This window comes from Oncorhynchus kisutch, linkage group LG11, assembly GCF_002021735.2.
Source record: "Oncorhynchus kisutch isolate 150728-3 linkage group LG11, Okis_V2, whole genome shotgun sequence".
NCBI classification, from domain to species: Eukaryota; Metazoa; Chordata; class Actinopteri; order Salmoniformes; family Salmonidae; genus Oncorhynchus; species Oncorhynchus kisutch.
The window spans coordinates 22,780,841-22,804,727 of NC_034184.2; the positions used below are offsets into that span (position 1 = coordinate 22,780,841).

Genomic DNA, 23,887 nt, shown 5'->3' on the forward strand with positions numbered 1-23,887 from the left:
TTTCTACTTTTAGTCAACGTGTCATTCTCTTGCCAAACAGTCTGGAACTAGTCCTATTATTTCCATCAATAAGGACGTAGGACAGTGGGGCATGTGTTATTGATAACATCTCCCAACCACAACCCAATCACATGCATTGCTGTCACCTTGATGTACTGTAGGCAGACAGCCACATCTGCTTCAACCTTATCTTTCTACTTGGCTGTACTTACATGGTGTTGGACGAATTGCTCATGCAAGTTGCGGGGAGACAAAACATTTAGTTACAAAACTGTTCAAATGTGGAATGCTTTCAGAAGTGTATTTGATTTGCACAGCAGCATGTTCCGGATGGAAGGAAGTGACACTGGATTTAGAAACTGGCAAGTCTCGGGGTGTAAGCCTTCTGACTGACCTTAATGCCTGGAAGGCCAGGGGGTCCGGGAGGACAGGTACAGGGTTCTGGAGTGGGGTCCACGTCTATATCACCAGGGCCGTTTGCACACTGGAATAAACAAGAAACACATAATTCACTAATCACACATTACATAGCATTCACTAAGCTATACTATTAATCAATTATTTATCTGATTTCCTGCAAACAGACACTCTCAGACAACAGAAGCCAAGAGAGTGCGTTCAGTTCATGTCTCTTAGCAGCAGCCTTATCATTTAGCTTTCAGCAGCCCAGAAGCATTGACACAGCAGACACTACCAACAAAATGACTTTGTAAACGTTCAGTTGAAGTTGGAAGTTTACATACACCTTTGCCAAATACATTTAAACTCAGCTTTTCACAATTCCTGACATTTAATCATAAATTCCCTGTTTTAGGTCAGTTAGGATCACCACTTTATTTTAAGAATGTGGAATGTCAGAATAATAGTAGAGAGAATGATTTATTTCAGCTTTTATTTCTTTCATCACATTCCCAGTGGGTCAGAAGTTTACATACAATCAATAAGTATTTGGTAGCATTGCTTTTAAATTGTTTAACTTGGGTCAAACGTTTCGGGTAGCCTCAAGCTTCCCACAATAAGTTGGGTGAATTTTGGCCCATTCCTCCTGACAAAGCTGGTGTAACTGAGTCAGGTTTGTAGGCCTCCTGGCTCGCACACGCTTTTTCAGTTCTTCCCACAAATGTTCTATAGGATGTGGTCAGGGCGTTGTGATGGCCACTCCAATACCTTGACTTTGTTGTCATTACGCCATTTTCCACAACTTTGGAAGTATGCTTGGGGTCATTGTCCATTTGGAAGACCCATTTGCAACCAAGCTTTAACTTCCTGACTGATGTCTTGAGATGTTGCTTCAATATATCCACGTAATTTTCCACCTTCATGATGCCATCTATTTTGTGAAGTGCACCAGTCCCTCCTGCAGCAAAGCACTCCCACAACATGATGCTGCCACCCCGTACTTCACAGTTGGGATGGTGTTCTTCGGCTTGCAAGCATCCCCCTTTTACCTCCAAACATAATGATGGTCATTATGGCCAAACAGTTCTATTGTTGTTTCATCAAACCAGAGTACATTTCTCCAATCTTTGTCCCCATGTGCAGTTGCAAACCGTAGGCTTTTTTTATGGCGGTTTTGGAGCAGTGGTTTCTTCCTTGCTGAGCGGCCTTTCAGGTTATGTCAATATAGGACTTGTTTTACTGTGGATATAGATACTGTTGCCTCCAGCATCTGTTGCCTGTTGCCTGTGCCTGTTGCCTCCAGCATCTTCACAAGTTATTTTGCTGTTGTTCTGGGATTGATTTGCACTTTTTGCATCAAAGTACATCCATCTCTAGGAGACAGAACACATCTCCTTCCTGAGTCAGTTAAGAACAAATTCTTATTTTCAATGACAGCCTAGGAACAGTGGGTTAAATGCCATGTTCAGGGGCAGAACAACAGATTTTTATCTGGTCAGTTAGGGGATTCGACCTTTCAGTTTCAAGTCCAACGCTCTAACCACTAGGCTACCTGACGCCCCAGGTATGACGGCTGCGTGGTCCCATGGTGTCCATACTTGCGTACTATTGTTTGTATGTTTGAATGTGGTACCTACAGGCGTTTGGAAACGCGTTTGGAAATTGCTCTCAAGGATGAACCAGACTTGTGGAGGTCTACAATTGTTTTTCTGAGGTCTTGGCTGATTTCTTTTGACTTTCCCATGATGACAAGAAATGAGGCACTGTGTTTGAAGGTAGGCCTTGAAATACATACACAGGTACACCTCCAATTGACTCACATGATGTCAGAAGCTTCTAAAGCCATTACATCAGTTTAAAGGCACAGTCAATTTAGTGTATGTAATCTTCTGACCCACAGGAATTGGGATACAGTGAATATAAGTGAAATAATCTGTCTGTAAACAATTGTTGGGAAAATGACTTGTGTCAAGCACAAAGTAGATGTCCTAACTGACTTGTCAAAACTATAGTTTGTTAACAAGAAATGTGTGGAGTGGTTGAAAAACAAGTTTTAATGACTCCCACCTAGTGTATGTAAATTTCCGACTTCAACTGTAGTTCTAGAGACAAGGGGCTATATTACACGTTTATAGCAAGAAACAAACACACCTTAGCTGTGTTTGAATACTCATACTAACCGCACTAACCATACTTTTTGTGATGTAAATTGAGTACAGTATGTAGTATGCTTATTGGTCATAGTATGGATAGAGTTAGTATGCTAAAAGTTCCTGGATGTCGTACTACCGTACATTTGCCAAAATAGAAAGTATACACGCAGTGGACACTGTTTCCGTACTAGGGCCCATAATGTAATTCTTCAAGAAATGGGCAGGGCTTCACAACATTTTCAGATTTGAAGGAAATGGCGGAAGAAATATGTAGCCGAAGTCCGACGAGAGCGGATACAAATGAATTGCTTTAAATAATTACGACAAATGTTAAGAAAATGTTGAGCAATGTAATAAAGTAATGACTTTTTAAATTACTTACGCTACACGTTATGTTGGCTGACAATGTGTTGGCTACGCTATCCTTACGAACCGCATAGCATATCATTACATCAGTAGGTACTACCGGCAATGTTAGCTAGCTACCTCGTTACATCGTACTTGCCAGTATATTAATTATATGCTATCTAAGTAACTACCCAAAGTTTATTGACTTAATTATTCACGTCAGTCTTAGCTAGGCGGTATAGTCGTTGTGCGTTCTCAATGGACAGAAATTAGCTCTGGCTATCAACTCCGATTACAGAGCACTCTCGTCTCAGTGTGCCAGAGCGCAGAATAACTCATTTATGAACGCTCAACACCCGTTTATAATGCCGGTGTCAGTGAACGTCAGCAAAAAAGCTAATTAAATTGTTGCCAGCAGCACAGTTACAGTCACCAACACTCTGGATAACATGAAAACAGTCTTACCAGCTCTGCTATGGTGAGTAAAATGGTTAGAGGGAGGTGTTTTCTCATTTGTGTCTGGAAGTAGCTAGCCAGTTAGCTTGTGTGCTTGACTGCAGTGCTGTTGTGATGGTCAGAACACTCGGAACAACCCTACTCCTCAGCCAGTGTGCGCTCTGAATGCTCAGAGAGGGGAAACACTCAGAAGTTAGGAATGGACAATCTGACAACGCTCTGAATTTAAGAATTCCCAGCGTGCACTCTGGCTCTCCAGATTGAATTTTCAAACACAAACATGTCTAGCTAGTAATTTGTTATGCTAACAAGCTAGCAAGAGGTTGCATAGCAACAGAATCAACTTCCGGTAGACAGGCGTAGCTCTAGTATGCTCAACTGAAAGGATAGCATTCGTTTACAGTATACTAAAGTGAACTAAAAGTATATAGTATGTAGTGTATACTCATTAAGTATGTAGAATACAGTATGTTACTATGGGTATTCAAACACAGCACATGGCCGGCAGGGTAGCCGGCAGGGTAGCCGGCAGGGTAGCCGGCAGGGTAGCCGGCAGGGTAGCCGGCAGGGTAGCCGGCAGGGTAGCCGGCAGGGTAGCCGGCAGGGTAGCCGGCAGGGTAGCCGGCAGGGTAGCCGGCAGGGTAGCCTAGTGGTTAGAGCGTTGGACTAGTAACCGGAAGGTTGGACTAGTAACCGGAAGGTTGCAAGTTCAAATCCCCGAGCTGACAAGGTACAAATCTGTCGTTCTGCACCTGAACAGGCAGTTAACCCACTGTTCCTAGGCCGTCATTGAAAATAAGAATTTGTTCTTAACTGACTTGCCTAGTTAAATAAAGGTCAAATTTAAATTTAAAATTAAAATAAGTAAAGAATATTAGCTTAGACTCACTTACCCTGAAATCCATAAAATTCCATGTAACTACAGGTATGTGCAACCTAATGTAATGTTATAACTACAGTTATTCCTGTGTAGTTACATAGGTATATGGGTAACTTAAGGTAAAGTGTTGTTGCAAAAGACCATGCAATAAAATAAGTCTTACCTCTAGTGATGAAAATGAAACTAGGGGTTTCTTTGTAATAAAGCAAAGCCATCAGCCAAAATACATACCTCTCCATCCTGGAAATAAAAGGAGCGAGATTATGTCATTGAAGCACCTGGCAACCTGCAATCTCACCATAATAGACCAATCCATTAAGACAATAACACAGGTTGAATTGAAGGTCAATTAAACATTGCAAGTCATGCCGGGAGTGACAGAAAGAGAGAGAGAGAGAGATGTTGGCATGCGGAGGTGTATTTTCAGTGCGTTGCTCTCTCTCTTTGTTGCTCCCAAACTGAAATCCAGAAACACAGATGCAAAACAATGGTCTGGCATTGTGGATTAGTAGTCAAATAAATGGCCAAGCCAGTGGAGCATTTGGCCACTGCTTCACAAACAGAATAAATAAAATGTTATTTGTCACATGCACCGAATACAACAGGTGTAGTAGACCTTACTGTGAAATGCTTACAAGCCCTTAACCAACAATGCCATTTTAAGCAAATAGAGTTTTAGAAAATATTTACTAAATAAACTAAAGTTTAAAAAAAAGTAAAGTAAGGAATAAAATAACAATAATGAGGCTATATACAGGGGATACCGGTACCAAGTCAAGGTGCGTGGGTACTGGTTAGTCGAGGTAATTTGTACATGTAGGTAGAGGTATAGTGACTATGCATAGATAATACACAACGAGTAGCAGCAGTGTAAAAACAAAGGGGGGTGGGTGGGGGGGGTGGCCATTTGATTAATTGTTCAGCAGTTTTATGGCTTGGGGGTAGAAGCTGTTAAGGAGCCTTTTGGACCTAGACTTGGCACTCCAGTAACGCTTGCCGTGCGGTAGCAGAGAGAACAGTCTATGACCATTTTTGGGGCCTTCCTCTTACATCGCCTAGTATATAGGTCCTGGGTGGCAGGAAGCTTGGCCCCAGTGATTTCTCCTGAGGGAGAAAAGGTGTTGTCATGCCCTCTTCAAGATTTTCTTGGTGTGTTTGGACCATGATAGTTTGTTGGTGATGTGGACACCAAGGAACTTGAAACTCTCAACCCACTCCACTACAGCCCCGTCAATGTAAATGGGGGCGTGTTCGGCCCTCCTATTCCCGTAGTCCACGATTATCTCCTTTGCGTTACCCACGTTGAGGGAGAAGTTGTTGTCCTGGCACCACATACACTGCCAGGTCTCTGACCTCCTCCCTAATAAAATACCAAATACCCAAAATAGGCTGTCTCATCGTTATCGGTGATCAGGCCTACCACCGTTGTGTCATCAGCAAACTTAATGATGGTGTTGGAGTCATGCTTGGCCATGCAGCCGCAGGGGAACAGGGAGTACAGTAGGGGACTAAGCACTCACCACTGAGGGGCCCACGTATGGAGGATTGTTGCCTAGCCTTACCAGCTGGGGGTGGCCCATCAGAAAGTCCAGTATCCAGTTGCAAAGGGAGGTGTTTAGTTTCAGGGTCCTTAGCTTAGTGATGAATTTTGTGGGCACTATGGTATTGAACGCTGAGCTGTAGTCAATGACCAGCATTCTCACATAGGTGTTCCTTTTGTCCAGGTGGGAAAGGGCAGTGTGGAGTGCGATTGAGATTGCGTCATCTGTGGATCTGTTGGGGCGGTATTTGAATTGGAGTGGGTCTAGTATTTCCAAGATGATGGTGTTGATGTGAACCATGACCAGCCTTTTAAAGCACTTCATGGCTACCGACGTGAGTGCTATGGGGCGGTAGTCATTTAGGCAGGTTACCTTCTCTTTCTCGGGCACAGGGACTATGGTGATCTGCTTGAAACTTGAATGCAGGTATTACAGACTCTGCCAGGGAGAGGTTGCCGTCCGACGGTAAAAGAACAATGAGAGCAATATGCATGAGGTAAGCAGAGGTAAAGGTGCTCCACCAAAGTAGAGGCAGGATGAAGCAAATCACAAGCGATACATGTAATAATCTATTAAACAATGGTTATATAATGGCTAAAGGTATTCCTGGTACCATATGCTTCAATGCACAACTGAAAAGGAAAAATAAGAAAGTATTGTTTTGACTAAATGTCATCAGATTTCAAAATAACATCATAGGCCATGGCATGTCCAGGTCATTTTGAATGGGGTGGCCAAGGTGGGGCACAGACCCATAAAATGCTGAACTTAATCGATGCAAGATGGATTTTTTTTCAATATATTTTTATGATGGTTCAACGCGTGAAATGCTTCAGCTTAGGTTTGGTACAATTCCCTGTTAATCAATTCCAACGTTTTGTTACAGTGTTTGCGTTCAAAGTCAGATTCTATATAAGGGTATTAGCATACAGGAGTAAATTCACTTGTAATTGGCATCCAGAGTCCGAATTATAACGTTACTTTCAGGGGGGTCTCTATTTTTCTAACGGACCTACAAAGGTCGAAAATTTGTTATGGGCTTTATAGTGAAGATGTAATTTAACTGTACAAATCTATTACCTTTAAATGTGTCATGATGAACACAACCAGTCTTGATTCAAAAAGTAGGTTATGCACACGATCATCTACTCAAAACAGTGCACTGGGCACCCGCCATTTGAATGGAAATGGACATCTATTACAAACACCATAAGTTTAATGACGTTCAGACTACAAAGTGGCGTATATTCATGGATAAAAAAGAAACAATAAAAAAGAAACAAAAGTATAAAATGATTTCTCATTCCTATCTATCCTGTTGATTTCATACGGTTTTCGGCCAGACAGCATCAGATACATGGGCTACACATTAAGACAGAGGGGCGGTGTTTCGCGCGCTCGGATGCTTTCTCCAGTGAGATTGATGAGTCTTGCTGTCCGTGCACATCTTGGTAAAAATGCATATAATTTATATAAAAAATATATTCAGAGCCACTAAGTGGCCACTCCCTGGACACGCTACGGATCGTAGGATTGGATTTTCTGATACTAAGTCATGGTGGTATGGTGGCATATGGTGCATTGTGATCAAGAACAGATAAAGAAAATAGGAGATCCCTTAAAAAAATTGAGCTTGGTTTTAATGTGGCACATTTACTACAAGCACAGATCCAAATAGGTGTTTATACTCACAACTCCTGGTATTTCACAGGCGGTCTCGCGGTTGTTCTGCTCGGGGTCACAGTAGATCCTGAGTTTCATGATCTCAAACTGTTAAAGATAGGAATCGTTCATGAGTCTGGGGAAAAAGCAATTAATCCCTAACAGTTTTCTAATGATTAATGAGTCATAAGTCTGTATCGTCACTGTACCAGGATGTTATTTCTTTAGACTTAAGTGACAACTTCATTATATTTGCGATAGTTTTATGGGTTTAAAAACAAATCCAGATACATTCTGGTTGCACGTCTCAAATTTGCTTAAAAAAACTGTTGTTTGAAGACTGTAAAATAGATAATGTCAAACCAATTAAAACACAACACCATTATGATTGATTGCAGGTTAGCATGTTTGGCACACCAATTATCAACATGGCCAAATAAAGACTAAATAAGACGTAGAGGACAGAGAGGATCTTCATGCCAAGATTGTCTAATCTAAGGTCAGTATTTTTCAGAGGAAAATGCAGACCCTTGACTCTTGAAATCCTACTGTTAAACAGTTAGACCAGTAGAGGTTAAAATGTGATCCAATAAAAACAGTTGTCTTGCTCAAAGAGTCACAAATGCAGGTTGTGAAAATGTTGTCTCTTGATAAACTTACTGGTACAGTTGTCTCTTTGCTGACATACTTTCCAATCTGGGTCTTCCCATTAATGAAGATACCAACAGGAGGTTCCAACGGCAGGGTTTCAATTTCCAGGTCATCAACATACAGGATAACATCTTGCTCAGTGACCAGTAGCCTAAACTGGTGCCAGTTCTCATCAAATAGTTTCTATTTGACCAAAAAAGAGGATAAGTAATTATTGTGTATACAAAGACAGAGGTGTAGTGGGGGCTATACACAAGTATACGCCGTATACCCACTTTTTTTCAGTGGGCTTGAGGTATAGGCCTACTCACGTCTTACATATTAATCCTGATGCGTATCAGAATATTATAGTATTATAGGCCTACTCTGTATGAATTATGTAGGGTGAATTCAGAAAGAATGGGACATCATATAAACTGTAATAGCTTAATCCTGAACCGTTTATTTATTGGTCAGACAAGAGAAAATCTAAACTATTGTTACTAAGCCCTTGCAGAGAAACCGCATTAACAAAATCACATCACTTAACTATTTCAGCAGATTTTGTGCATTTTTGTGTTCATTCTTGAGAAAAGACACATTTTTGTGTGACTTAATTAGAAGGAAAATACACACTTTCCTGCAACTTCATTCACAAGAAAATACATTTTTGGGGGGCAAACTTCCAAACAATCTTTTGAAAGTTATTAGAGCAATGCATAATGGGCAATGGTGTTCTACACTGCCTTTTTTTGTGGCCCACATTTATTTACAGTACCAGTCAAAAGTTTGGACACACCTAGAAAACAGTTTTGGTATTAATACATTTAAAAAACAACGCAAGGCTAGTATTATAATATAATTATTTCGGAGACAACCTGGTTGATTAACAATATTGCTTGTTTTTTTATATACAGTACCAGTCAAAGTTTTGGACACATCTACTCATTCAAGGGTTTTTCTTTATTTCTACTATTTTCTACATTGTTTAATATTAGTGACAACATCAAACCTATGAAATAACACATATGGAATCATGATGGCGCACGTGCACAGCCGGTTCGGGTTCCGTGTAATGGCCATTGCATGAAAGCCTAGTAGGCCTCTGGACACAGGCAGTAGGTCTACAATGCTGGCGTATGTTTTGTTACAATAGTCTAAGTATATAACATGTGTGACACGACCGTAATAATCATCATGAAACAGCCTTGGAAATGCCATAAGTGTAAGCCAACATAATTCATTATATTACTTTAACCTGTTTAATAAGGATCAGCGTCCCGTCAACGGGACAGTTGCAAATCATGCAGTGCGTTATGTCAAAATCGCAGATTTCAGAGAAACAACAAATGTCGTTACACGTAAGTGTCTTATATCGGCTGAAAGCTTAAATTCTTGTTAATAATATAACTGCACTGTCCAATTTACAGTAGCTATTTCTGCGAAAAAAATGCCATGCTATTGTTTGAGGAGAGCTCCTAACAACAAACAGTTTTTTCACCGTGATACGTTTACGAATAAATTCACCGCTGAAGGTGAAATGTGTAATTACATTCTAAAATCTTGCTCTGATTTATCATCCAAAAGGTCCCAGAGATAACATGAAGTGTCGTTTTGTTAGATAAAATCATTTTTCATATCCTAAAAAGGTCCTAGCATGCACGATCGATTTTGTAATTCCATTCATTCAATTTGCAAAGAAATTAATCTGTGAAAATCTCACCCTAAACGTTGTTTCAACAAGTCAAATCACAATCGTGTCTATTCCTCAGAGATCCTAGAAGGGGTGTAGTATATCCTATAGGACACCATATTTGGTCAGAGAGCGATGCCTTCATGGCACGCCGATGACGTGGGCGGCCATTACTTGAACGGCTGTATCTGTGTCAAATAAGCACCAATCGGGATCAAACAAAGCTAGCTAGATAGCCAATGTGCCGGGCTTTACGGGAGTATCTGGAAACCATGTATTGTTGTTAACACGTTAGTTTTTTTATATAAATAAATATGGGACACAAAAAATGGCAGTGTAGAACATCATTGCCCAAAATGCACTGCTTCAATAACTTTCAAAAGATTGTTCCGAAGTTTGTTCCCCAAAAATGTGTGTATTTTCCTATCAGTTAAGTCACACAAAAAAATTGTGTATTTTCACACGAATTAAGCTACACAAAACGCACAAAAACACACAAAATCCTTGTTGTACACATTTGCACAAATTGAGTGTGAGATTGTGTTGGTTTAGGCATGTTAGGAATACATTTTAAAGTAGGCCTCGGCTAGCATATGGCCATTAGGAAAACTTTGGATGATTTCAAATAGTCTGACATGGTGACTGCTCTAGGGAGTTTGATAATCTGACCATATGATGATTATACATGATTATTTCAATTCTCTACATTCCATTCTTCTCATGTCTTCAATCCCCCACCTCCTAATCCTCAGATAGCCATTTTCTTGAAAATGTTTATTTGGAATATAACAGCACCAATGTAGTTTTCTGGCATGTCATTAGTATTATGTATACTAATAGTAATATCCTTAATGTGTGCAATAATACACCATATCACAGTGCTAACTTTTCTATGAGCTCTCTCTGTGTTATATTGACTTTATGGATTATTCATCTGCATTAAAGATGTTAATGTTGATTACCAGTTCAGATGAGAAATGAATGAATGACTTAGACAGACTATTTTTGTTTCTCTTTTCCTTTTTTCTTTCCATTGAGCCTTGGTAAAGTACTATCATGTCATGTGTCATGATTTGGAAACCAATCACTCATGATGTTCACATACCTTGGCAGGTGCTTGTTGGAAGACCACTTTCTGAGTACCACTTGGTGCTACACTGGTTGTGGTGAACATGATATTGCGTTCAAATCCATTTAGTGTGACTGCCATTTGTGGTTTCCCGTCATTGGTCTGTATCCTCCAAAGGTCCCACTCTTCCCTGATCAGAGACCCCTTGTACCTCAGTGTGGACACAAAGACATAGGAGGGAGGCAGGCCATCTGGAAACAAGTTCCTGTGGGCCAAAAATAAAACAATCAGTCAATCACATCACTATAAAACAACCAGAGTGATGTGTACCAGAGAGATATAGTAGACTTAGGAATACAGACATGGCATGATGTTTTAAGCTTACTTTGTGCTTTCACTCAGGTCAACACGAGATGTCACCTGAAAGGCCTTGGCCCCATAAAAAGACCCTTGAGTTTTTTTTACTTTTTTAGCCAAATCCAGATAATGTAGAATATCGAAGCCCTTGACATCACCGCTTTCGACTGGGATTCTGCTTGGACAAACAGTCTCTGAAATGGAGCGAATGAGAGAGTTTTGAATGAAATGTACAAAAATACAACATGGTAGAGTGTTTTTTTGTGTGGCTGGTTGAACACCACAAACAAATGTTCATAGAAGCGCCACCATTCTTTGCTCAGGTTGGGCTGTATGTTCATTTAGAGTAAATCCATGGAACACAATAATTTATTTCATTTGGCCTGGACGCCGAAGTGTAAATATCTGTAATAAAATACATTGGCATGGGACACTGGACATTTTGCAAATATGCAGTCTGGCTAAAGAACATCCCTCTCATTGGAAAAAAACAGACAGAATTTGACCATTACACCCACACCCTAAACACACATCTTAATTATTAATAGGACTTGCGAAAGCAAAAGTGCCCACTTTAAATATGGTAAAAATGATTCCTTCCATTTTATTATATTTATTATTTAGAACGCTACTCCTCTGACATCATTTAAGCTAAAAACGCCATTCAAACATTCAAATGTGTAGACTGTCTGGAATATTACGCTATTATAAAACTTTTAGATAACATCTATAATTTTAAACTATAAAACGTTTTTGTCCTCATCCACTTAAATAAGATTTTGTCAGCATTCTAAAGGTTTCATTCTTAAAAACTCCCTTGACCTCCAAAATTCTATGGCAAGTAAACAAATCACGAGTTGCACGTTTCAGCACAATATTGTTTTGAATGTCTGTTTTAGGACTGATGCCCAGCTGAGCATTCTACTCAATGTAGTGTCAGTGCTGATGAAGATTTTATCTAAATTGCATAACCGTGGCTTAGGAACACAATGACATTTCAAAAGGAGGCAAGTAATTAGTAGGATAAGCTATTGTCATCATTGCGATGTCACCAGATTGACTTTAGATGCAGTAAAACTTTAGCTACCTAAGACTGAGGGGAGAGCACCAGAATTTTTGCTAGCTAATATTAGCATTGATAGCTATTTCTGACTAACTTTGCTAGCTCATGGCAACATTGCCATTTCTCTAAAGTAAACTTGACGACATCATAATGACTGCAAAGTTTTTTTCTACTAATTATTTGTCTACTTTAGCAAAGTCATCGTATTTCCAGGCCACTATAGTGTACTTTTGAGGAAACAGTCATTAGTCCCCGTTCAGAAAGACTGAGCATTACCCATCAGCCGGACATAAATATGCTGCAGCATCTGTAGATCACTGACAGTGGCAACGACGCAACCGAGTGACAGAGGTGCAACCCATAAATACAACTTTTGACACAAATCAGCTACTTTGACCACTTTCCCAACAAGTTAGACATAGAATGTATAAAATCTTAGTAAATGTCTCTGCTTTTCAAATTTGGAATCAGAACAGAAATATCTTCTTCCAATCAAATGTTACAAATGTTTTAGTAACCACATCAACTGTATTTTCTGTCAACCTATACAAACAACTGACATTTTGACACATCTTTCAACAAGTTGGACAAAAACGTACATGGTATGCAATCTTAGTCTACTTCTCTGCTATTCGAATCAGAACAGACTTATATTCTACCAATCAATAGGTACTACTGTTTTAGTAACCACATCAACATTTTACATTTACATTTTAGTCATTTAGCAGATGCTCTTTTCCAGAGCAACTTACAGTAGTCCATTCATCTTAGATAGCTAGGTGGGACAACCACATATCACAGTCATAGTAAGTACATTTTCCCTAAATAAAGTAGCTATCAGCAAAGTCAGAGCTAGCTAGTAAGGGGAAAAAAGTAAAGTGTGAGTGTTAGTTCACGAAAGGCATTTTATATATAAAAAACATTTTTAAAAAGGGGGTAGCTGCCCTCCTGTAGGGGTGGTAGGGCCAAGAGTCCAGAGGTGGCAGAACGGAGTGCTCGGGTTAGGGTGTAGGGTTTGAGCGTAGCCTAAAGGTAGGGAGGGGCAGTTCTTCTTGCTGCTCCGTAGGCAAGTACCATGGTCTTGTAGTGGATTCGAGCTTCGACTGGAAGACAGTGGAATGTGCAGAGGAGCAAGGTCACATGGGAGAACTTGGGAAGGTTGAACACCAAGCGGGTTCCAGCATTCTTTATAAGTTGCAAGGGTTGGATGGCACAAGCAGGGAGCCCAGCCAACAGCAAGTTGCAGTAGTGCAGATGGGAGATGACAAGTGCCTGGATGAGTCACTGCCTTGATGTTTGTAGAATACAACAGGGTATTGTCCAGGGTCAGGCCAAGGTTCTTTGCACTCTGGGAGGGGGAAACCGTGGAATTGTCAACCGTGATGGAGAGGTCTTTGAGCAAACAGGCCTTCCCTACAAGTCATCAACTAATTTCATGAAGCTAACTTCCCACTGTTGAATTAACTGCCACAGAACTTACATACATTTCAAATTGTAGGTTAGGGAAAAGTGCAATGAATAGTGTCACTTTCTAGGATGTCAATATAAATTTATGTATTTATGGTTGTTTCAAATGTTGTCTTGCCTTTTAATAATTATATGGTCCTAGTCAAAAGTTTGGACACACCTACTCATTCAAGGATTTTTTGGATAATAGTGAAGACATCAAAACTATGAAATAACACATATGGAATCAAGTAGTAACTAAAAAAGTGTTAAACAAATCAAAAAACTGTATATTTTAGATTTTAGATTCTTCAACGTAGCCACACTTTGGCTTGATGACAGCTTTGCACACTCTTGGCATTCTCTCAACCAGCTTCATGAGGTAGTCACCTGGAATACATTTCAATTAACTGGTGTGCCTTCTTAAAAGTTAATTTGTGGAATTTCTTTCCTTCCTAGTGCATTTGAGCCAATCAGTTGTGTTATGACAAGGTAGGGGTGGTATACAGAAGATAGCCCTATTTGGTAAAAGACCAAGTACATATTATGGCAAGAACAGCTCAAATAAGCAAAGAGAAATGACAGTCCATCCTTACTTTAAGACATGAAGGTCAGTCAATCCGGGAACATTTCAAGAACTTTGAAAGTTTCTTCAAGTTCTATGTTGAAACTAGCTCTCATGAGGACCGCCACAGGAAAGGAAGACCCAGAGTTACCTCTGCTGCAGAGGATACGTTCATTAGACTTACCAGCCTCAGAGATTGCAGCCCAAATAAATGCTTCATAGTTCAGGTAACAGACACATCTCAACATCAACTGTTCAGAGGAGATTGTGTGAATCAGACCTTCATGATTGAATTGCTGCAAAGAAACCACTACTAAAGGACACCAATAGGAATAAGAGACTTGCTTGGGCCAAGAAACACGAGCAATGGACATTCTATCAGAGGAAATCTGTCCTTTGGTCTGATGAGTCTAAATTTGCGATTTTTGGTTCCAACCGCCGTGTCTTTGTAAGACGCACGTGTGATTCCCACCATGAAGCATGGAGGAGGAGGTATGATCGTGTGGGGGTGCTTTGCTGAGCTCAGAGTTCAACACCATAGTACCCTCAGAGCTCATCACTAAGCTAAGGATCCTGGGACTAAACACCTCCCTTTGCAACTGGATACTGGACTTCCTGACGGGCCGCCCCCAGGTGTGGAGGGTAGGTAGCAACACATCTGCCATGCTGATCCTCAACACTGGAGCTCCCCAGGTGTGCGTGCTCAGTCCCCTCCTGAACCCCCTGTTCACCCACGACTGCATGGCCAGGCATGACTCCAACACCATCATTACGTTTTCAGACGACACACAGTGGTAGGCCTGATCACCGACAACGACAAGACAGCCTATAGGGAGGAAGTCAGAGACCTGGCCGGGTAGTGCCAGAATAATAACCTATCCCTCAACGTAACCAAGACTAAGGAGATTATTGTGGACTACAGGAAAAGGAGGACCGAGCACGCCCCCATTCTCATCGACGGGGCTGTAGTGGAGCAGGTTGAGAGCTTCAAGTTCCTTGGAGGCCACATCAACATCAAACTAGAATGGTCCAAACACACCAAGACAGTCGTGAAGAGGGCACGACAAAGCCTATTCCCCCTCAGGAAACTAAAAAGATTTGGCATGGGTCCCGCAGAGTGAAGGAAAAGCAGCCAACAAGTGCTCAGCATATGTGGGAACTCCTTCAAGACTGTTGGAAAAGCATTCCAGGTGAAGCTGGTTGAGAGAAGGCCAAGAATGTGCAAGGCTTTCATCAAGCCAAGAAGAATATAAAATATCAAATTAATTGTAATTTGTTTAACACTTTTTTGGTTACTACATGATTTCAAATGTGTTATTTCATAGTTGTGATGTCTTCACTATTATTCAACAATGTAGAAAATAGTAAAAAATGTATAAAAACCCTTGAATGAGTAGGTGTGTCCAAAATGTTCACTGGCACTGTATGTGTTATAGTTTTTACCATTGATGACATACCACGAAAGTTGGTATGTGGTATGTGTATTGTGCACTTATTTCGGGTCTCGTGTAGTGTTTTTACGGGTCTTGTCCTGTGTAGTTATTAGAGGTTTAAACCTCACTCTTTTGTTTGGGTTACATCCCTGTGTATTTTATATACGTGTTTGTTTTGGGATTCGTCCCCGTGCCTTTTTCATGACATGTATTTTTGGAGGGAGTAATAAACCCCCCCTATTACGTATTCCTGCGCATGTCTCTGATCATTATAACGTGACAGTTAACTACTTTCCCAACAAGTTAGACAAAATCTTAGTAAAGCTTCTCTGCATTTAAATCTAAACTTAGAACACTTCTTCCACTACCACAAAAATACTTTCAAAGAGATAAAGCAAGTCCCACAATTATTCTTAATGGAAAATTAGGTATAGGTCAATAAAAGTTTAAACTGGTGTTCTAGCAATAGCTTCCCTAACCTTTACTTCACCCTGAAGCAGTGACATCAAGTTAACATGACTCTTGACACAGTTTGGCTTGTCATCCAACGCAGTGAACAACTTCAGAAAACATTAGATTCACAATCATTAGATCTTGAGAAAACATTACATTTCAAGACATTTCCTGTTTCTTAAGAGCTTGAATGTTTAGCAATGTGCAAACATGTTAAATCAACCGAAGGGTCTTTAGAGAACCACACCTTAATTTTGAACAACAGAAATGTCAGCCCCACCACTTGGTTTGTTATAAAGCTGAGGGATGGGGCTCATGAGAATCCCCATTTCTTCATTAGAAAATGCCTACCTTCACACAACTTCTGCCTTATGGTCTCACGGATCTTGGAAATAGCTTTATAGTCATCGACATAAAACACATAGGTGGAGGAGGGCTTGTTTCCAATAGCTTTCAACTCCTCCTCTTCCGTCTCAGATCCCACACCAATGGCAAATATTATTATTCCTCTTCTCCTGGCTTCCTCTGCTGCTGCTTTCACCTCATCTTGTGACTTTCCGTCTGTTAGGACCACAGCGATTCTAGCAACACCCTTAGGGCCTCGTTCAGACAGGTTAAATAGTTTGTCGCTAGCGAACTGTATGGCCGTCCCAGTTCTTGTGTTTCCCCCCATGTAGTCGATGGATTCCATGGCTCTGATGAGATCCTTGCTACGAAGGTGCTTCCCTAACGGGATATTTATGATTGGATCATCACTGTATTGGACCACACCGACCTGGGTGAACTTCTGGCCGATGTTAAAGCTTGTGGTGATGTTGACGAGCCATCCTTTGACTATTTCAAAGTTCACATCAGCTACACTCCATGAGCCGTCTAGGATAAAGACCAAATCGCTTGCAACAGTTTTACAACCTGTAAGAGAGATGATAAAGATGAGTGGTTTTACACAGCCTTGAAAAAAGATGAATTAAGAGTATTCACTTCTTATAAAGCAATGGCCTTTACCAATACAGTACATAGAAAGCTTTCCTGAACATCCATTCTGCATTTATAGTAACAGTGAGCGATAATGGACACCATGCAATGGAAATGTGTCACATATAACGATGAAGACAGAAGCACTCTTACTGAATCTCATGTCCTCATCTTGTGCTGCACAAGACAAGTGAAGGAGCATGAAGCACAGACACGGCAAGACACAATGCATGGATCTGGTTTTGCTACGCATGATACTGAAGTACCAAACTCCAAATGTGCACCTGTAGGGAAAGGGAAACAACACATGCATAGCTGAGATTGTCATTCCAATTATTCGTATCAGTTAACAAATCAAAGAACTGCAGACTGTTTTTCTTACTCGTCACTGTTCTCACTTGAATTCCATGCAATGCATATCTTAAATATTTAAAGTAGACAACTGTGACAAAAAATGGAGGGTCAGTATATTGCATTTGTTGTAAACAAGATAAAGCAACTTACAATGGAAAATAAGCCTGTGTTAGTGACAATGAAACATGGAAGAACATTCTGAAGTCTCTCTCTCTCTGTGTGTGAGTACTCAGAATACTTTAAGCCATACTTCTTTGTTTCTCTGTGGCTGCTTTAGGAAACTGTGTATTTCATTGCAGTTTCCAGCAAGTGAAAGTAAGAAACTGCAGATATAAAAAGAAGCAGATATAAATGAGGAACTGCACAGGAGGTTGGTGGCACGTTATTTGGGGAGGACAGGCTCGCGGTAATGGCTGGAGTGGAATAGGTGGAACGGTATCAAACACATGGTTTCCATGTGTTTGATGCCATTCCATTCACTCCATTCCAGCCATTATTATGAGCCATCCTCCCCTCAGCAGCCTCCACTGAGGAACAGATACTGTACAGTATGCTCCATAGAAAGCATTTGTGATTTGTGGAAGGAAGGTAGGTATGGTATGGACTTTATGGACTTTTAGGTTAATCCAATCGATTAACCTAAAGCCGTGGGTTTTCCTGAGACAAGGACTAGACTTGGATAGGTCAATTCTGCAATGATCGAGATCTAACCCTCGTCCACCATATGTAACTGTGCTGTCTGTTTGTTGTCCCAGACATAACATGACTGGGTTTTTCCACTCCCTGACCCAGGATTTGAGGCACAGCTCAGTGAGGGGCCAAGCTGCCACGGTAGAGCCGGCCATTTTGTTCCGGCCCTTTCCCCCCAACCCGTCCTGAGCACTGGGGGAAGTCGCTGGAAAGCAACACTGTGACATGAGCCAGTCAGCATGGCTTTTCCCTCTATCGACTTCCCTCCGATCTGGATAATTCTACATTTCTGCCGAAACCACATGGAATTCATTTACTGTGTCAGACAGTGAAATTCCTGCTCTGGATAGTGACCAAACACATGTAGTAGTCATGACAAATGGATGGCAACCATTGTCCAAGAGATAAAGAGACCTGATTGGATGCCAAAGTTACTGTACATTAGCGCTTGTTGGAGTATGCACCACCCGAGAATACATGCCAGAAAATTCTCTAAAATGACCCATTTTATTTTTTACATTTATTTATTGTTGAATTTTACCCCCTTTTTCTCCCCAATATCGTGGTATCCAATTGTTAGTAACTACTATCATGTCTCATCGCTACAACTCCCGTATGGGCTCGGGAGAGACGAAGGTTGAAAGTCATGCATCCTCCGATACACAACCCAACCAAGCGGCACTGCTTCTTAACACAGCGCGCATCCAACCCGGAAGCCAGCCGCACCAATGTGTCGGAGGAAACACCGTGCACCTGGCAACCTTGGTTGGCGTGCACTGCACCCGGCCCGCCACAAGAGTCGCTGGTGCGCGAAGAGACAAGGATATCCCTACCGGCCAAGCCTTCCCTAACCCGGACGATGCTAGGCCAATTGTGCGTCGCCCCACGGACCTCCCGGTCGCAGCTGGTTACTACAGAGCTTGAGCGCGAACCCAGAGTCTCTGGTGGCACAGCTGGCGCTGCAGTACAGCACCCTTAACCACTGCGCATTTTAATGGGAGGCCATTAAAATGACCCATTGATGCATTTCTTATTCAGGTCAGTGCGGTGCCGTTCACCATATGGCTTTTCTTCCCTTCTATGACCCACTCATTGACCTCTGATGTTATTGGGGCAGTGAAGGCACTTTATAGCTCTCCACCTTGGTCAAGATGACAGAATGGCAGGAATAATGACGCTGGTGTGCAGTTATTATAACCCCCCCCCCCCCCCCCCCCCCCCTAGAAAAAGACAACATAACCAACAAAGATTCTTCTGCCAGACATATTTCCTAAAACTTGAACCCAAAACATGACTTCCAATTCCTTGAGGGATTTAGAGTCTGAGTTATTCATCTAGTTTGCAGTAATACTGAGTACAATATTTATGTAATGCCTGGTGGGTTGCATCCAGCTTGACAAGGGAGTCGGGAAGCTCATGTTGAACAGCTAATTCCTGCTACTTTTCCAGAAAAGGTGCTACCAGAAGAGTTAACCAGACTAAAAACACAATTACAGATTTTCTGGTTCCTCGATCTGGTTCTTAACCACCCGTCTTCTGTTGCTATTTTCTTCTACATCATAGAGCTGTTGTTAAGCATAAAAGTTGATTAATCGTTTTCTCTACTGTAGGTGCACTAAATGGCTATTTCAAGGTTAGCACCTGCAGCCTTTTTTAAACTTAAAATAGGGGGGTTAATCAGCTTTAAAATTGCAGATAGATTGTAGCTTCCATCAATGTAATTGCCAGCATAATTTCCAATCCCCCATATAAGTCAAGTGGTCTGAATACTTTCTAAAGGCACTGTATAAAATGCAAAAGTTGACATATTAAAGACAGTCATTTAAGACTGCAGGTATACAGTGGCTTCGGGAAGTATTCAGACCCTTTGACTTTTTTCACATTTTGTTAGGTTTCAGCCTTATTCTAAAATAGATTTTTTTTTATCTCATCAATCTACACACAATACCCCATAGTGACAAAGCAAAAACAGGTTTTTAGAAATGTTTGCTAATTTATAAAAAATTCAAAACTGAAATACATACGTTTTCAGAACCTTTACTCAGTACTTTGTTGAAGCACCTTTGGCAGCGATTACAGCCTTGAGTATTCTTGGGTATGATGGTACACGCTTGGCACACCTGCATTTGGGGAGATTCCCCTGTGGTAAATTCTATTGATTGAACATGATTTGGAAAGGCACACAACTGTTTATATGAGATCCCACAGTTGACAGTGCATGTCAGAGAAAAAAAGAAGCCATGAGGTCGATGGAATTGTCTGTAGAGCTCCAAGACAGGAAAGTGTCGGTGCACAGATCTGGGGAACAGTACCAAAACATTTCTGCAGCATTTAAGATCCCCAAGAACACAATGGCCTCCATCATTCTTAATTGGAAGAAGCTTGGAACCACCGAGACTCTTCCTACAGCTGGCCGCCTGGCCAAGCTGAGCAATTGGGGGAGAAGGGTCTTGGTCTGACGGAGCTCTAGAGTTCCTCTGTGGAGATAGGAGAACCTTCCAGAAGGATAGCCATCTCTGTAGCACTCCACCAATCAGGCCTTTATGGTAGAGTGACCAGATGGAAGCTACTCATCAGTAAACGGCACATGACAGCCTGCTTGGAGTTTGCCAAAAGGCACCTAAAGACAATCAGCCCATGAGAAACAAGATTCTCTGATCTGATGAAACCAACATTGAACTATTTGGCCTGAATGCCAAGCGTCATGTCTGGAGGACACCTGGCACCATCCATAAGGTGAAACATGGTGGTGTCAGCATCATGATGTAGGGATGCCTTTCAGCGGCAGAGAATGGGAGACTAGTCAGGATTGAGGCAAAGATGAACGGAGCAAAGTACAGAGAGATCCTTGATGAAAATCTGCTCCAGAGTTCTCAGGACCTCCTGGTGTAGAGGTCCTGGATGGCAGGCAGCTTAGCCCCAGTGATGTACTGGGCCATACACACTACCCTCTGTAGTGCTTTGCGGTTAGAGGCCGAGCAATTGCCATACCAAGCAGTGATGCAACCATGTTGCAGCTGTAGAACCTTTTGAGGATCTCAGGACCCATGACAAATCTTTTTAGTTTCCTGAGGGGGAATAGGCTTTGTTGTACACTCTTCATAACTGTCTTGGTGTGTTTCAACCATTCTAGTTTGTTGTTGATGTGGACGCCAAGGAACTTGAAGCTCTCAACCTGCTCCACTACAGCCCTGTCGATGAGAATGGGGGCGTGCTCGGTCCTCCTTTTCCTGTAGTCCACAATAATCTCCTTAGTCTTGGTTACATTGAGGGATAGGTTGTTATTCTGGCACCACCCGGCCAGGTCAATGACTTCCTCCCTATAGGCTGTCTCGTCGTTGTCGGTGATCAGGCCTACCACTGTTGTGTTGTCTGCTAATTTAATGATGGTGTTGGAGTCGTGCCTGGCCATGCATTCATGGGTGAACAGGGAGTACAGGAGCGGACCGGGCATGCACCCCTGGGGGGCTCCAGTGTTGAGGATCAGCGTGGCAGATGTGTTGCTACCTAACCTCACCACCTGGGGGCGGCCCATCAGGAAGTCCAGGATCCAGTTGCAGAGGGATGTGTTTAGTCCCAGGATCCTTAGCTTAGTGATGAGCTTTGAGGGTACTATGGTGTTCAACACTGAGCTGTAGTCAATGAATAGCATTCTCACATAGGTGTTCCTTTTGTCCAGGTGGGAAAGGGCAGTGTGGAGTGCAATAGAGATTGCATCATCTGTGGATCTGTTTGGGCGTTATGCAAATTGGAGTGGGTTTAGGGTTTCTGGGATAATGGTGTTGATGTGAGCCATTACCTGCCTTTCAAAACACTTCATGGCTAAGGACGTGAGTGCTATGGGTCTTTAGTCATTTAGGCAGGTTTCCTTCGTGTTCTTGGGCACAGGGACTATGGTGGTCTGCTTGAAACATGTAGAAGTAAAAGGTCTGAATAACAGGTCTGAATATTTATACTGAATACTCATATAAATTTGATATTTCATGTTTTAATTTGTATTAATTTAATAAAAACCTGTTTTTGCTTTGTCATTATGTGGTATTGTGTGTAGCTTGATGAGGGGAAACTATTTAATCCATTTAAGAATAAGGCTGTAACCTAAGAAAATGTGGAAAAAGTCAAGGGGTCTGAATACTTTCCGAAGGCACTGTACACCTGCAGTCTTAAATGACTGTCTTTAGCATGTCAACATTTGCATTTTAAACTTAATTGCTTAAAATAATGCAATAAAAAGTTATTCCATCCCAAAATCAACATCTGCTGTTCAGTACGTACTACTTCGCCAAAATAAGGTGGAAATGTATTACTGCCAAGTTCCTCAGGCAATGAGGGAAAAGCCAAAACATTATATCAACTCTCCCTTAAAATCAAATAAAGTAATGACAACCATGAACCCTTATCATCACAGTGGACTGAACCACTTGGAGCCTGGGAGGGGTATTTCACTGTCAACATGTTCCTATTTTAGAATGATCTACATGCCAGAGGTTTATTTTGGGGATTGCCTAGCTTTTGTTTCGTTCACATATGTCACAACTGCAGAAACTCATGAAAATAATAAATGCAAGCCCCTGGTCTTGGTACCTCTATGGATTTTTTTCCCAAAACCTTTTTTTGTCGATTTATAAGGAGACTCAGACGAGGGCCCAGCAGAGTCAGTTGAGCTCCCAGCAAAGTTCAGTTGAATATTTCCATTAATTCTTTGCATATGACAGTGGGACATACAAGGGACTGATAACTCCTCTTAATGTCTTTAGTTTGCTACCTGCTGTCTGCCGCTGCAGCAGCTCAGATCATAGGAATCTACACACTAGTAGATTATCACATCTATTGAGACATTGATAAGCACAAAGCTTCAGTGAAAGCTACAACACACACCGAAACAAATTGCATGTCAACGATTTGAAATGGTACTAAAAGTCCATACTAATGATTTATCCAAAAAGGATGCAATGAGGTACTCCAACAGGTGTTACTTGCCTTACATTGCATTAAGCAATTTCATAATAAACCATTTTCAAACAAGAAACTATTAATTTAATAATTTCAACGTGAAACATTCTTTAGCATACCTTAGATACACGTATTGTCATCAAAGTCCCTTTGAGACCCAAATTCAACAAGTGTACAAAATGTAGTTTTCACAAAATGGCAAAATACCCCCCCCCCCCCCCACCAAAATTAAAAGTTACCAGAGGTTAGTGGAGACCGAGTCCTCTTGTCAGTGTGTGCGGTCGCCTTCTCATAGGTGCCCTGTGGCCATAGCCGTGGCGAGCTCTAGGCAGGAGAAGAAGCAGGGTTTGGGGAAGAAGTTTCAGCACTGCACCAAATGTTCCTTGTATGAGTGAAAGTCTCCCCTCTCCATCCACTTTCCATCTCTCTCTATCCCTCTCTCTTTTCCTCTCTCCCTTTCTCTCGCTTTGCCTCTCTCCCCTCTCTCTCTCCCTCTCTCTCTTTTGTTCCTCCCCTCTCTCTCTGTCCTTTCCGACTTTTTAACTGGCCAACAGACACTCTCGATTATCCAGGCTTAAAGAGAGGCAGATAAGAAATATTGAGAGACAGCCCCGTTCTGTCAGTGCCAGGGGAAAATAGTAGTAACAAGGACAGCATGCTTCCAAGCCACTGAGGGTTTGGATTGTGTACGGTGGGTGAGGGTAGAAACATGGAGTCTGGAGGGTTCCGGGAGCCAGGGTGTATTATACATAAGGCTGCATGCGTTC

At 41.6% G+C, this 23,887-nt stretch overlaps 1 protein-coding gene across 5 annotated transcripts in view; it reads right to left on the reverse strand.

Annotated features, from left to right (window-relative positions):
• The window catches only part of LOC109899860 (collagen alpha-1(XXI) chain-like), a 62,967-nt gene extending 39,381 nt beyond the window's left edge, over positions 1-23,586 (reverse strand). For 2 of the 5 annotated variants that reach the window (XR_004211592.1, XR_004211593.1), the window contains exons 1-9: positions 23,360-23,585; positions 17,277-17,407; positions 16,500-17,060; positions 11,217-11,382; positions 10,868-11,096; positions 8,100-8,273; positions 7,470-7,547; positions 4,468-4,476; positions 395-484 (exon numbers count right to left, since the gene is read on the reverse strand). Coding sequence is in view for 2 of the 5 variants with exons in the window: in XM_031835450.1 (XP_031691310.1) it covers positions 395-484; positions 4,468-4,476; positions 7,470-7,547; positions 8,100-8,273; positions 10,868-11,096; positions 11,217-11,382; positions 16,500-17,060; positions 17,277-17,376 (1,407 nt within the window). In the remaining 3 variants the exon portion in view is untranslated. Of the gene's footprint in view, positions 1-394; positions 485-4,467; positions 4,477-7,469; positions 7,548-8,099; positions 8,274-10,867; positions 11,097-11,216; positions 11,383-16,499; positions 17,061-17,276; positions 17,408-23,359 lie in introns of all 5 variants that reach the window. The other 3 variants (XR_004211594.1, XM_031835450.1, XM_020495465.2) reach the window with 3 other exon arrangements.
• Positions 23,587-23,887: the final 301 nt, after the last annotated feature.